The 14,164-nt window shown below is 35.5% G+C and overlaps 3 protein-coding genes across 5 annotated transcripts in view; 2 read left to right on the top strand and 1 right to left on the bottom strand.

Annotated features, from left to right (window-relative positions):
• The first annotated feature begins 1,662 nt into the window (after nt 1-1,662).
• Nucleotides 1,663-5,050, top strand: LOC126707505 (uncharacterized). The gene is made up of 3 exons (XM_050407192.1): nt 1,663-2,348; nt 3,697-3,816; nt 4,681-5,050. Exons 1-3 carry the CDS (start codon nt 1,788-1,790, stop codon nt 4,690-4,692), a joined length of 693 nt encoding a protein of 230 aa, XP_050263149.1. The 5' UTR covers nt 1,663-1,787; the 3' UTR covers nt 4,693-5,050.
• Nucleotides 5,051-7,500: 2,450 nt separating this feature from the next.
• Nucleotides 7,501-14,164, top strand: part of LOC126707508 (probable serine/threonine-protein kinase PBL21) — a 47,370-nt gene continuing 40,706 nt past the window's right edge. Inside the window, exons 1-7 of one of the 3 annotated variants that reach the window (XM_050407197.1) lie at nt 7,501-7,995; nt 8,085-8,194; nt 8,269-9,061; nt 9,347-9,574; nt 9,653-9,802; nt 9,984-10,061; nt 10,172-10,250. In XM_050407197.1, coding sequence (XP_050263154.1) covers nt 7,747-7,995; nt 8,085-8,194; nt 8,269-9,061; nt 9,347-9,574; nt 9,653-9,802; nt 9,984-10,022 — 1,569 coding nt within the window. In that variant the 5' untranslated portion in view covers nt 7,501-7,746 and the 3' untranslated portion in view covers nt 10,023-10,061; nt 10,172-10,250. Of the gene's footprint in view, nt 7,996-8,084; nt 8,195-8,268; nt 9,062-9,346; nt 9,575-9,652; nt 9,803-9,983; nt 10,062-10,171; nt 10,853-14,164 lie in introns of those variants that run through there. The other 2 variants (XM_050407195.1, XM_050407194.1) reach the window with 2 other exon arrangements.
• LOC126707509 (GDSL esterase/lipase At5g03820-like) lies at nt 11,315-14,121 on the bottom strand. Its single transcript, XM_050407198.1, has 2 exons — nt 11,772-14,121; nt 11,315-11,690 (listed from the first exon to the last, which is right to left on the bottom strand). The coding sequence occupies exons 1-2, from the start codon at nt 12,039-12,041 to the stop codon at nt 11,520-11,522; spliced, it is 441 nt and encodes a 146-aa protein (XP_050263155.1). The 5' UTR covers nt 12,042-14,121; the 3' UTR covers nt 11,315-11,519.

A 14,164-nucleotide genomic window follows, 5' to 3' on the forward strand; every position in this document is an offset into this window, starting at 1 on the left:
AGTTCCTAAAAAGCTCTCTTATGTCTTCTACCGATGCTATTCATTGAAGAATCTCAAGATCCGGTATTGTAGAAGTTGCTGCCTTCTCTTGTCATCAAAGGTGTTGATGATCTAAATCTTCAAAGGTGGTCTTGGAGTTACAAACAGGAGAGTTTGTGTTGCTAAACCTTTGAGGGGGATCTCAAAGTCACAAACGGGGGTGTTTGTGTTTTGCAAAGGCCAAAGAAAGAAGGAGTCCGTGGATTCGGAGTTTGCACGTGGTCATGTCAGTAAGTTCTACTAGTGGGTAGCAATAAGAAGTCGAGCGTGAGGGCTTGTAAGTCTTATTGTATGAACTTCGATTCTTTCTAGTGGATTTGCTTTTTACCTTGAGGATAGCTAGGTTAAATCCTCCCCAGGTTTTTTTTACCGATTTGGTTTTCCTGGGTTATTATATCGTTGTGTTATTTATTTTTCCGTTGCTTTGCATGATATGATCTTTGTAATTGTGATAACCTAGATTTGTTTAAATTGGACTAAGTAACAACTTGGCTAATTACCTAGGTTAAATCAATTGTGTTTTAAGGGGTCTAAAAACTAACAGACTTAATAATAATGAGGAAAATATATGATTTTTATCATGTAAACACATTTATTAATTAATCAGACGTTACTGTTGTAAGTCTATCATATTCACTACTTGACCATTTTTCCTTTTGTGTACTTGTTATAATAGGCTCATTTTTATATTAACCGACTAGGGAGGAAATGCATAATTTTTACTATGCAAATACATTTATCAATTTTCCAAGTATCTATTGCTGGACGTTTCTCTTGTTTACTGCTAGATTATTATCTAAGTACTTATTGTGGTGGGCCATCCATTGTACTAACTTATCTTTGCAGGAGATATTTTTGGAGCCTTATTATGATATTTATTGGATACAACCCAGACCTTGAGAAAAATGAGCCTTTCACACTTCACCGATAGCCTTTGGGCCATGTTCCAAGCCTGAAGTCGAGTCTCGGTTTTGACTTCCCAAATATCATGTGGGCAACGAAAAAAATGCCCTCGACACCTACCCTGAGGTTTGGGCTAATGCCAAACAAGTTCAAGACATTTTAAAATTGACCAATTGGGTCCATAAACTCAACTTAGTCCCTAAACACTATTAGACCTGAAAGTCATTTTTCTCTTCTCTCTTAGGGACCAAATTAGTTTTTTTTTTTTTTTGATAACCTACAATGATATTAAGAAAAAAAAAATAAAAAAAGGAATACAAGGAGGGCGATCTTCCTTACAGCTTAACTCGATGACATGTGAAAGATTGTCATTGTTGAAAAAGAAAGATAGCCAAGATTAAACTGTGTATCTAATGGCTAAATGAGCTGCTGAATTGCAACATTTGCACACCCAACAAAAAAGAAAAGAAGGGAAAGATCAAATTAGCTAGTTTTAAAATATCTTGGACATGTTTGGTATCGGCCCAAATCTCAGAGTAGTAGGTTAATAGAACTTACCCAAAAAAAAAAAAAAAAAAAACCATAAAATTAAGAATAAACTCTTCATTATAAGAGGCCCATTATGTATTATTGACTCTAAGAGGCCCAATAAAGGCCCATTAAAGTAACATTTTTGGCCCATAAATTAGAACATTCTTTATTGTTTCATTTTAAGTTTTTAACCAGAGTCACCACTTTTTCTAAAATCCAAAACCGCCCTTTTTACCAGTCGGTGGGTTCTCACAAAAACACACAAACAGAGAGAGAGATTATCCTCTAGACGACGTCGTTTCGCGATCGAAACGATGCCGAAGAAGATGGGAGTGAACAGCAAAGCCGAGGCGGCTAGGGCGCGGAAGAGCGCCACCGAATCGGAGCGCAAAGACCGGGAGGCGCGTGAGAAGGAGGAGCAGTACTGGCGCGAAGCCGAGGGAGCGAAGTCACGCGCCGCCAAGAAGAGGGAGGAGGAAGCCGAGAAGAAGGCCGAAGCGGCGGCGCGGCGGGCCGAGGCGAAGAAGCAAGCGGAATTGGAAGAGAAGGAGCTGGAGAAGGCGGCGAGCAAGAAGGTGGACAAGAAAGCGAGCCGAGTTTCGATTCCGGTCTCGAAAGTGACCGAGGCTGAGCTGAGGCGGCGGCGCGAGGAGGAGCAAGCGGAGATGCAGAAGAAAGCTGAAGAGGGGAAGAAGAAACAGAGCCGTACGGCAGAGGAGGAGGAGTATGAGAGGACGGTGCTTGTTTCGAATACAAATCGCGATGATTCGATCATTGAGGCGAGGTCGGTTGAAGAGGCGATTGCTCAGATCAGTGTTGCGGATACCTTGCCGGTCGATCGGCACCCGGAGAAAAGGCTCAAGGCTTCGTTCAAGGTATGCCTAGGTTTTGATTGCTGTGAATTTGTGAAATTTGTGTTGACTTTCAAGTTTTTTTGTACAGTTAGGGTTTTTTTTTTGAATTTATCTTCGTATGAAATAGAAAAAATGAGCAATTTTTCATCGAATTGAACACAATTATATGGAATTGAAGCTCTTAACATGAAGTTTAAATTGTTGGTGTTGTTGTGGATAATTTATTTTTTTCTGCTATGGTTTATATTGTGTGAAATGGAGCTTTAGGTACTGTGAGAGTAGGAGATTGTAGAATTGTGACTAATGCTGGAAATTACAATGTAGGTTATCAAGGATGCAATTTTAAGTTAGTATTACTGCATTAATTGATGAGATTTTTGAGCTTTAAGATGAGTTCGGTAAATTCGGCAATGTTAAGTTAGTAAATGTGAAAACTTTTGCTTAGTTTGGGTGGAATTGTGTGTTAGATAGATCATAGATGTGTTGATTGTAAATTGGGGCGACGTAGTGTATCCACAAGAGAGCGTATCGCTGGGAGAGGTTGAGGGAATCAGACTCATATGGTAGCGGATGAATATCTAAACGGGAATGTTGTTTAAGTGGGTTAGGGGATGGCTGATATGAATCAAATTTGCGTAATGGGAAGGGACATAAGAATGGTTTACAATGAGGAGATTTTTGACAAAGAATGGACGATGATGAAGAGCTGGATAAGGATTGTCCAAATTTGATATAGAAAGAACTTGAAGCAGGAGATGTAATGTTAATATGCAATGACCTGCGACCTTTATGAACTTTGATGTCTAAGTGAAGCTTTGAAGGAGAAGAGAACAATGTACCTTGAAAGGATATGTTGGAGGTGCTGATGTTCTTAGCACTCTGTCTTGACTGTGTGCACATACACACTCATATTTGTTGTGTGCAGTGCAGATTGTTTCTTTATTTCCAACTCAAAGTTTGTGTCCCAAAAGAGAATATATAAATTATTTGCTCAACGTGCACTTCACACTCCCAATTCTAGTCACGTGCACCATACTATGAGTAGTACTTTGGAAGTTGGTTAATATATTTGATTCTTCATACATGCCAAAATTGTCATTTATCTGTCCTATGCTTGATATAATTTTGTTGCTGTATAGTTGCACTTGGTTTCGTAGCTTATTTGTTTTGGCTTATTCTTATTCTTATATAGCTTTGGAGTCTGTAGTTAGAAGCCTTCTTGTCCTTTTCTTTTGATAAGTTGGATGAAAAATATTTTAAGGGTCATATGCTACCTATTGGGGTTTAATAGTTAATTTATCTTTTTCCCAAGAACAATGAAAAAGACTTGTTGCTGGAAATTCAGTGTTGATTTCTTGTATTACTGTAGGCTTTTGAGGAAGCCGAGCTCCCCAAGCTGAAGGAAGAGAAACCAGGCCTTACTCACAATCAATACAAGGGCATGATATGGAAGTTATGGAAGAAATCTCCGGACAATCCTCTTAACCAGGTAAGTTTTTGAATTCATCTTCTCAACCATGGCCTTTGAGATGAATCTGAATGTTGATTTTATAAGATAATGTTTCCTTGTGTTACTTTCAGATGTTAGGTAGAAATAATATTGTCCTTGTTATTTTCCTATGCTTTATGCTTAAGTTCTACATGGAGAACTTGTGTGGACAAAGGGTGGATTTTTTTTTTTTTTTTTTTTATAAGTAGACAAAGGTTAGAAAATTAGAAATAAGAAATATATATATATATATATATATATATTAGGCTTCACCACCTAAGGTGCTTGGAATCACCACCAAACTTAGAGAACATTCTCCAATATGAAAATTTTTATACAAATTGCACTTATCAAAAAAAAAAAAAAAAAAAAAAATTCAAATTGCACTACTCAAAACATTTCTTGGAATATTTTAAAAATAAAATAGGGATTCCAGGGGTACATCCCATAAATTCATTACAACTAAATTCATCCCATAAATTCAATCAAGCAAAATACATCCCATAAATTCATCCTATGAAATTCTCAACAACATTACGACTAAATTTAAATTAAAAAAGAATCTAGTTCAAAATTCAAAAATTAAATCTGGAAAAAATAATAAATTCTGAAATAAGATTGATTGTGCTCCTTGCATTAAGAACTGAATAAAGGATCATACTCCATTGTAACATCCCTATGTCTTCATATCATATATGGTGTACAGACTACACTAAATACATTTTAATATTCAGGATCTTGAATTACTCAAAGAACAGACTATTCTATGGTTTATGGTTTATTTGGTCAACCGTCAATGTGTTGTTCTTAACTTTTTCCGTATCAAATCTGTCACTGGCTTACATTTAAATTCTGCATGTGCAGGTTTCTGAGTGAATGATCACAGCTGCTCAACCTTGAACAGTGGGCAAGTTTTCACAGCATTTTGACTTGTGGCAGAGCATTTGTAGTTTGTATACTATATGTGGCTCAGGCCTATTATACATGCAGTGTCCGCTTGCACTTAATAAAACCTGATTAAGAGAAACATTGCCGTCTTTACTCTTTAGCCTATGGGATTTCTTTCTATTCGGTTATAGCCGTTCTTTTTTTTTTTTTGTCCCCTATAAACAATTGACTGGTGTATATGCAGAGAAATGGTACTGGTATGAAAAAAATGTGAGTATTACTATTTTCTTTTCATTGTAAAACAAAGAATATGCTAAATGGTTACTTTGGAGGGTGTTTGTCACTTTGTCTTCCTCTCCATGGTGGATACTGAATATTGATATCGTGGGCATTGGGTCTGCAATTTGCATCCTAAACTTCCTTGCTGCTTTTTTGATGATGTGCCAATTCCCTAAGTAAGAAGTTTTGGGCTTGGTCAGTATTTATAAAGCCCCACATAGCTACTAAGGTAAGATGATCGTTATGATAAAACCCAATAAACAGTACACTGGGCCTGCCCTGTATTTTCTATGAGAAACTATCTCTTGTTACAAGCATATCAAGTTAGTCATGTGACAAAGCCAAAGAGTGAATACAACATGGGAAGTTAGTGAGACAAACTCCTCACATGTATTATGGTATTCACTCTTCCGGCTTGCTGCATGGCTGACTTGGTATGCCTATGACAAGGGTTACATTCTCATTATTTAACTAGCTTTATGGCCCAAGAGGCAGTGTGTCACTCGGGAGTTGGTGCTGTTAGAATGCTTGGACTATCCATTTGTATTCAGCCTAAAGTTTCCTGAAATTTTCCAAGACCATTTGTTTTAATTTTAAGGAGTTGCTACAGACCTTGTGCCACTCAACATAAATGTTTTTGGTAACAATAAATTTTGTTGGAGGGTTAGACCCACTGGATAAATGCAAGGGTGTAATGGCTTCTTGATCCAAAAGTGATAAGTGTACTCACGTGGTAGTTGTAGTTCTGGTCCCCTGCCGAATGGTAGTTGTATTACAATCTGAGGGTCATTTGCTTACCTATCAGTTTTAATAGCTTTGGCATTGTAGAACATATAGTTATGTTTTTTTTATCGAGTAGATAGCATACTATTAAATGCAACAATAGTGCATGTGCTCTAGTTGAGGCAACATCGGCTAGGTACATCTCTTATTAAAAATGTTCTTACCATCTTGAAACTTTATTGTGCTCTTTTTCTGCGGATTTCAAATCTAGGGTTAGATCAAACTTTAAAATAAATCTAGTGATTTTGATAGAAACCTTTGATATTAATGTTTGACTGTCTTAGTTGTTCGGAAGTTGTATTCATTTAAGAATCATAATAATTGTGTTTGCTATGTGCTCTAGGTCATAAATTGAGCCACCTTTGTTCCATCTTAAGCCAAGATGAAGTGGCACTTCATGGTATTTTTTGTTTTTCTTTTTTGGAACTACATATTATATTCTTACAGAACTTTACATGGACTATTAGCTCGATAGACTCATTTTAAAATAGTTAAGATTGCGTCTCAATAAAAGGGTTTTTATAATAAGAAAAAGGTTTGCTCCAAACTTTTTTTGAGCTTAGGCTCCAACCACCAATAGAAAGATGACATGTGTCTCATCATGTGCAATACACATAACTCACTTGGTTGGTTGAATTAAGTGAGTTGTGCAATGTACATAGTACATAATAAGAATAAATGTCATCTTCTTATTGCGTAAATTATATCAATCTGTCATCTTTTTTCCCATTTAATTTTGATTGCTCTTTTTTCCCATTTAGTTTTGATTGCAAAAAAGAAATGGACAATGATAATTTTTTAATCAACTTAAGATTTTATAAGTGAGTTTTGACCCCACTGGATGATATTGATACATATTTCTTTTTGTAATAAGTGAGCTACATCATAAAATTCTCATGCTACATAAGTTACCCAATATAACTCCAAAATGCCGTACGCCTGAATTATAATTTTTGGTGATGTGATTAATTGCTACATTGATGACACATTTGTGTCTTGAATGCCATTTTCTACAATTATGTTTCTTCAATCTGTACTCAACCAATAACTTCACATCTTGCCTACCAAATTCGAGTTTAGCCTCTCGTTTAGTTACTTGCTATATTGTTCCTGTTTAGTTGCCCGGATCAAAGGCACAATTGCCATTTCCAATTTCATCTCTCATTATGATTTATGGACCAAGATCTGAATAGTCTGGATTTTGTTTCAAATTTTCAAATCTTAGTCACAATTTAATAATCACAATGGAGCTAGTACATTCTAAAAGATAAACCTATGGTTTTTTGAGTTAAAATTATAAAAGGCTACTTAGGAAGTGCAATATTATCCCACTTCGTTTTCCCCCATCTCAATAAGGAGAAAGACCTTTTTCTGCTTATTAGACCAAATGATCAATATGAGTTACTTAATGCAACATTATGAATTCATTTATTTTTCATTCTTTGCGATGAAAGGTTGATCTAAAATGATTGTCCTGCAATCTGCATTCTTGTTTCTAAAATGAGACAATGGAATGTGATTCATGAATCATGATAATGAAAGAGAATCACACATGTTTATAATTTAGTGCAGTGAGTAATCTTCACTGACTTCTTCAAAAGATCGTTAGCCTTAAATGCATTTTACCTGTGGAGGAAAGATAAAAATTTATGGGAGAAGTTATGCAGGAAAATTTTCCGTCAGTCTTTTATACTGTACTATATAACTGCCGCGACATGTCATTACTTCCATCTTTTGGGTAACTTGAGCCTGGCTAAATTTTGTCATAAGTACCGACCAACTTTTAGTAAATGCTCAAACCCATCACCTAAAGGTGCATTTTATGAAAAATGGACTAGAAGAGATCACATTACATCAGTCTTAACACATAGCCAACAGAAAATCTAACGCATCATCAAATCAAAGGAGGGGAAAAACATCACCGAGGTCTAGAATGAGATAGAGATAGTGGCCAAAGAAAATAAGAGGTCCACATTGTTTATGATGATTGGAAGAAGACTTGGAATTGGTATCCGATTGCCATCACTCCTCAGGTCAAAAAAAGTGAAGAAGAAGACGATCATTGTAGGCTTAAAAGCTGATAATTGCAGTAGAGTGATACTACTTCAATTACTCAATTCAGTTGCCAAGCCAGGGGATAATGTGCTAGCTATTCATGTTCAGGTTCCAGATGATACAATTGATCCAAACACTTTCCAAATCCATGAAGATATATGCAAGTCTAAGCAGGTATTCCACATTTTGTAATGGAATGGAGATACTAGAGAGCAAGGTGATGTTTTAACTTGCTGCTTATTTATATTGGCTTATCTATGCAGGTGGATTTCCAAGTGAAGGTTAGTATAGGTGACTCATATCTATCTGAATTAACCCATCAAGTAAGAGTCAACTATGCAACTATCCTTGCACTTGGATGCAGCCCTTCAGGGTAATGAAACCATAAACCAAATCTCTCTCTCTCTCTCTCTCTCTCTCTCTCTGATGAGTCTATTTGCTATGCAGGCCCAATGACTTGGTTATTACTAATTTTCTGAAAAGGTTGCCTCCCACTTGCTCTCTTTTGGTCTTGGATGGCATAGGAAAAATCCTAATTCATATGAAGGGGACTTCCCAACAAGGCTCTTCAAGGGCAGTCCTTCAAACTTCTTTGTCATCTCCATTACATCACACTTGCTTTGATCAATACCGGCATTTGAGAAAGTCATTGACGGCACCATCTTGCTCAACGTCATCATCAGCACAACAAATTAATGAAACAGGATTATATAAAGTCAAGAACACAGCACAAGTCCCTGAGTTCATCACAAAGAAACTATTTCAGAGGTTGGAACTACTAGAAGAGGAGGGATCCTGCAGGCATTACACACCAGAAGAGCTTCATTGTGTGACTAACAATTTTAACCCTGATATGGTGATTGGAGAAGGTGGCCACAGTAATGTGTACCAAGCAAACCTGGAGGATGGCCGTACTGCAGCAGTGAAAATCCTTAAACTCACACATTGGTCAGCAGATGATCTTCTCCGAGAAGTAGACTTGCTGTCTGGAATAAAACATGAACACATAGTTCAGATGATTGGTTACTGTAATCACGAAGACATGCGTGCAATCATGTACAATTTACACAATGGAAGCCTGAAGCAAAATTTGAGGCAACTCAAGTGGAGTGAAAGGATGAGGGTTGCAGTTGGTGTGGCAAAGGCACTGGAGTACCTTCATCATTCTTGTAACCCTCCTATCATTCATAGAGATGCGAAGTCATCTAACATTCTCCTCTCTGACAATTGTCAACCACAAGTAAGTTCTTTTTTCATACTATCATCAATTTAATCAACTTAAATCCATTAAGATGGGATTTGTATATTGTAGAAAGGTATAACCAAGTGCTGCTCAAGTAAATACTAATTGGAGGTGATTACTTTTCTCTGAAACAGCCTGCTCATTTTCATTGCATGATTGATTAATTTCTAAAACATGATATTGTATTAAAAATACCTAAGTATGAAAATCTTTTTAAATAATCTACTTATGTATTTACATGAGTTTCCATTCTTACAAATTATTTTGGTTTTCTCCTGTCAGCTATCAGATTTTGGAGAGGCAATTGTACTTCAACAATCTCAGTTAGTCACAGAAAGGTCATTTAATGCTGTTGGGACCTTTGGATATTTAGCCCCCGAGTACATGATGTATGGAACAGTTGATGAGAAGACAGACGTTTACTCCTTTGGAGTTATGCTTCTGGAACTCATTACTGGCAAAGAGGCTATTCAGACCAACCAGGAAAATCATGAAAGCTTAGTACTTTGGGTAATAGAAGAAAGTTTGGCTTTGATGATACTTTAAAGAAAATATTCTTCATCTAAGTTCTGCTCCTTTGAGATGCAGGCAGGGTCTTTACTCAACTGTGGCATACGCGAACATCTAATAGATCCTTACCTGCATGAAGACTTTGACAAAGAAGAGATAGAAATAATGATGAGTGCAGCAAGCCTCTGTCTCTTGCATTCATCTTTTAGAAGGCCAACAATGAAAGCGGTAAAATTCTTGCTTATTGTTATAAGTTCTCTTCGCTATGCCAGTAACAAAAAATTTTAACTTTTTCCCAACTGCCAAGGTATTTTCAATCCCCAAAATTACTTCAATATAAACATGGTAGAAGCTCAAAAAATTGAACTGTGTACATTACATTGTCCTACTCTTTCTTAATCTGAATCAGGATTCATTTAGGCAGAATAAATTAGTCTGCAGAACTTGAACCTCATATTTTTCACGTTGTTGGCCACTTAAAAAACTGGTAGGACTTTATGTCATTGAAAAAATGAATTCTATTATATGCAGAAATTTTTACAGTTCACATTTAGACTGATTTTTCAAATTAACAAGGTTGTTATTTTGTTTTGGTAGATTGTGAAGTTATTTGAGGAGCCAGAACACTGGCTAAAGATGCAGAAGGAAAGAGATGAGTCACGGCATGAAATTAGTTCCACAAGTGAAAGCAGCCAATGGGGACAAGATGATTCATCCACTAATGAAGCTATGGACTAGTTCGAGACAATCTCTACAAGCTTTCAAGGCAATGTTTATAAAGTAATCTGAAAATGCAAGCTCAATGATCAAACAGTGACTGAGCTCCAAAATGAACTGATTTGCTAGTTGATCTCCGGTTTGTTTAAGACAGTAACTATATTAATTGCTAAAATTAACTTGACAGGCCTATTGTAAACAAAAATTTCTTTCTATTTTGGTATGATATCTCTGCGCTGTAAATGTCTCACAATTAACTGTACTATTTTCTTAATCTAGTAGTATATCATTGAAAACTAAAATCTATTTCTCTTCTTATATTTTACATAATAACTCAAAATCAATGCCATATATTTCTGGGAATCCAAATGATCAAATCCTGATGCCAATATGCAGGGTTTGTCAAATAGGAGGCTGAAAAATATATGCCTACATCTGAAGTATCAGGTTCTTTTGATAATCATAACAATCATCCAATTGTGGATTAAAGTTATTGAACAATGAGATCAAAATTATGCTTCTACATTTATTTGTGTCAGTGCATTACTAACATTATAATGACTGAAGCATACAAAGAAATCATAGAAAGAAAAAAAAAACTAAAAAAAGAGGGAAAACAGTTCTTTTTTGCAATACAATTGCTAGGAAGCCCCAAGGATTACTTTGGCTACTAGGCATTGGTTAACTGGAAGAAGTTCATAGGGGCTACGAATCTTGGTGGACTGCCATAGAGAATTATAGCTACAAACTCAGAAGCAGCCTGTGTCGGGTGAAAAAAATCCCAGAACAAGTGGTCCTTATGATTCAAACAAAGATTTTCTTTTGGATCACAAATGGATTCTGCATTGAACTTCCTCACTCAACAGCATGTGGTTTTTACCTCTTTAAAATCTGGAAAAGTTTAAAATGATTAGATTTTAGTAGTTTTCTTACTTGTTATGCTAATCATGTAAATATAAATGCACCAGTGGTAGAAGCACACTCTAGAATCTTAACTGGCAATTGGACATATGAGATTAAATAGACTGTCTTCAAAATAAGCAACTCAGTAGGTAGAAATGCCGAGGGGCCAATACATTGCGATTAAGAACAACTTTTCCTTTACATGTATAAATGAATGAAATATTTTTCTAGGAGCGAATTGCTTACTGAATGAAAGTGGGTCCTCAATAACACTGAGTGTCATCTCAAATGTATTTCCGAGAGAGTACTTCATGCCCTCAAATTCTTAGCTGAGGTTGCGCAATAGGGAATCAACAGTTGCATGAAAAGCTCTTGCTTGGTCATTCAACTCCTCTAAACACCCCCCAGTAGCATTATAGATTCTATGAGATGGACAACAACCAATTGGCGGAACACTCATAATGCCAAATTTCCTTGCTCCAAGATTGAGTAGATCCTGTCATATTAGCATGACCCAAGTAAAATATCAGACTAAATTACTGCGTGTTGGTGTGAGGGGGAGAGAGAGAAATATTACCTTTAAGTGGTTTTCATAAGTGAGTACTAAATTGGACATGAAATCCTGCTTTGATAGAGAACTGTTTGAATGGTAATATGCAAAGATATCATTGCTACCAATGCTAATGAAGAACAAAGACTTGGAAAGAAACTTTTCCATTGCTGCTTGACCCATTGTACCCATAAGATCGTTTTGGACTCTGGCAAATTGCAGTATTTGCACAGCCAAAGAAATGACATTCTTTTTGTTTTTGGATGAGGATGGAGTATTTTCTTTCCCAAACTTCATTGACGTTAACTGAGGACAATATGATAAACTCAACCAATACAATGCTTAAAGAGGAATAAAGATTTCATATATATATATATATATATATATATATATTACATCTTTCTTTAGGAAATAATGAGCCATCATGCCCTGGCAGAGTTCTTTGTGATACATTTTAAAACTGCCACTAGGCAACAACATTAGTTAGCCTTTCACAATATGTATGGTGTGATTATCCACCATTGATCAGAATATTACAACCTGTCACATCTTTATGCAATAACACAGAGATCGATTCATCTTAAATTTAAGTTCTTCACTATGACATCAAGGAATATATACGAAAACCAGAATTTATTCTCATTTAATCTAGACCGTTTCTCAATTTAACAAGGGCATGCTAAAGGTTCTGAGTACAGAGAGGCCCTCACCATTGATTGTCCTGTTATGTCCAAAATGCGGGCCCCTCCAGAGGCAAAGTTTATACCTTTGATGCTATGGTTCGTTAGACCAGATGAACAGTTTACAAGAGAAAGAAAAGGTGGTGGACTTTTCTAGTAATCCATTACCTTGGCTGACCAAGAAACCATCATTAAAAAAAAAAGGCAATGTCAACTTTAATTGAATAATGCCACTAGTTTAAGTTTAGTTTGAAACATGTGGCCTGGTTTTATGACAAGTACAATTTATTTTAACGTAAAGTTTGCTTGGGCTAGAAGTATACTAACCAAGAACATCTGCACTGTTAAAGCACCTTCCAGTGGGTCTAGAGTGAGGAAAATTGATGCCATTGTAAGGAAAATTGGCTCTTGCTGGGCTTCCTGGTATGAAATTGTTGGTCCCAACATCAGCGATTGAGTCCCCCAGTATAAAAGTTGTTGGTTAGTCTGCATCTGCCATGCTAAGGACTATAGCAGACAAGAATAGGAATAGAAGAGCCCATCTTTAGAAAGTGAGAAGAAACTGATATTTTAAAGTTTTTTTGTGTCGATCAAAAATATATTGCATGCTTCGAATTTTCAATGCAGCTTCTATAATTCATCAATAACATCTTTGGAGGATTTATAATCAAAGCTGTTTTACAAAGATACAACCAAGTGCAAGTAAAGCTGTCATTTCAACCAAGAATGTATACTTACATAAACAAAGGGTGGATGGGTTTTTCTAAGACCAGATCAACCATGACCAGAATCTGCAATTACCGAATGAACACTTCTTTCTTGTCACTATAATTACCAATAGCTTACTTATACACAACACCATAACTAGAATGGCTAAAGTATTTACAGTTGCCCGGTTTAATATTGTCAAAGATATTAAGGCCTATATATATATATTATATATATATATATATAAAGCCAAAGCTTAGTATTTATTGTTGCCACATTCCTGTTGAACCACATCAATGGTCACATCTTTCACTTATTTTCTACCTCTTCTTTTCTTTTTTTAAACTTTTACTCTCCCTATTATTAAATAATAATATAAAAAAACATTTATTCTCCTTATTAGTCCACATTTACTGTTACACTTCCTCCAATCTTTCTGTTTCCTCTTTGTTTCTTTATCTTCCCACTACTCTCTACTTTACTGTTATACTTTTTTCATCATTTCATATATTTTATATTTTGACTTTTCTTCTCTCCATTTTATTTTGTATAAATTCGATATTATCTCTCATTTAATCCATATATTTTCCACAAACAAATAGTGAGTACTCTCTCTCTCTCTCTCTCTCTCTATACTTTCTTTTGGTGGATTTTTGTTATTTCTTATAACTCTGATTAAGGTTAATTGTTTTTTTAATTATAAAAATATGTATCTTGGTATTGTATTTTTTTTCTTTTTAATTTTCCATCACAAAGTCTTCTCTCTTTCTTTTATAACTTTGGTTTGGATTAATATTTAGTTTTTTTTTTTGGAAATAAGAATTTGTGTTTATATCAAAACACAATTTACATTACTATGAATTTGAAGATGCCTACCAATTGTTTGAGTAATAAATTATTGTAAAGTTTATCTTTTATTCCTTTGATTTCATTTTAATTTTGGTTAAGATTACATTATAGTTTTGTGCTAAGTTTTTATTATTATGATGATCTTCTTATTCCTTGAGAGAGGAGAAATCTGAATAATAAATT

The sequence above is a fragment of the Quercus robur genome, chromosome 11, assembly GCF_932294415.1.
Source record: "Quercus robur chromosome 11, dhQueRobu3.1, whole genome shotgun sequence".
NCBI lineage: Eukaryota > Viridiplantae > Streptophyta > Magnoliopsida > Fagales > Fagaceae > Quercus > Quercus robur.

Coding starts and splice junctions, on each gene's coding strand:
- LOC126707509 (XM_050407198.1), bottom strand. CDS start 12,041: ATGAAGTTTGGGAAAGAAAATACTCCATCCTCATCCAAAAACAAAAAG. Junction 11,691..11,771: donor CTTATGAAAACCACTTAAAG/GTAATATTTCTC, acceptor CTAATATGACAG/GATCTACTCAATCTTGGAGC.
- LOC126707505 (XM_050407192.1), top strand. CDS start 1,788: ATGCCGAAGAAGATGGGAGTGAACAGCAAAGCCGAGGCGGCTAGGGCG. Junction 2,349..3,696: donor GGCTCAAGGCTTCGTTCAAG/GTATGCCTAGGT, acceptor GTATTACTGTAG/GCTTTTGAGGAAGCCGAGCT.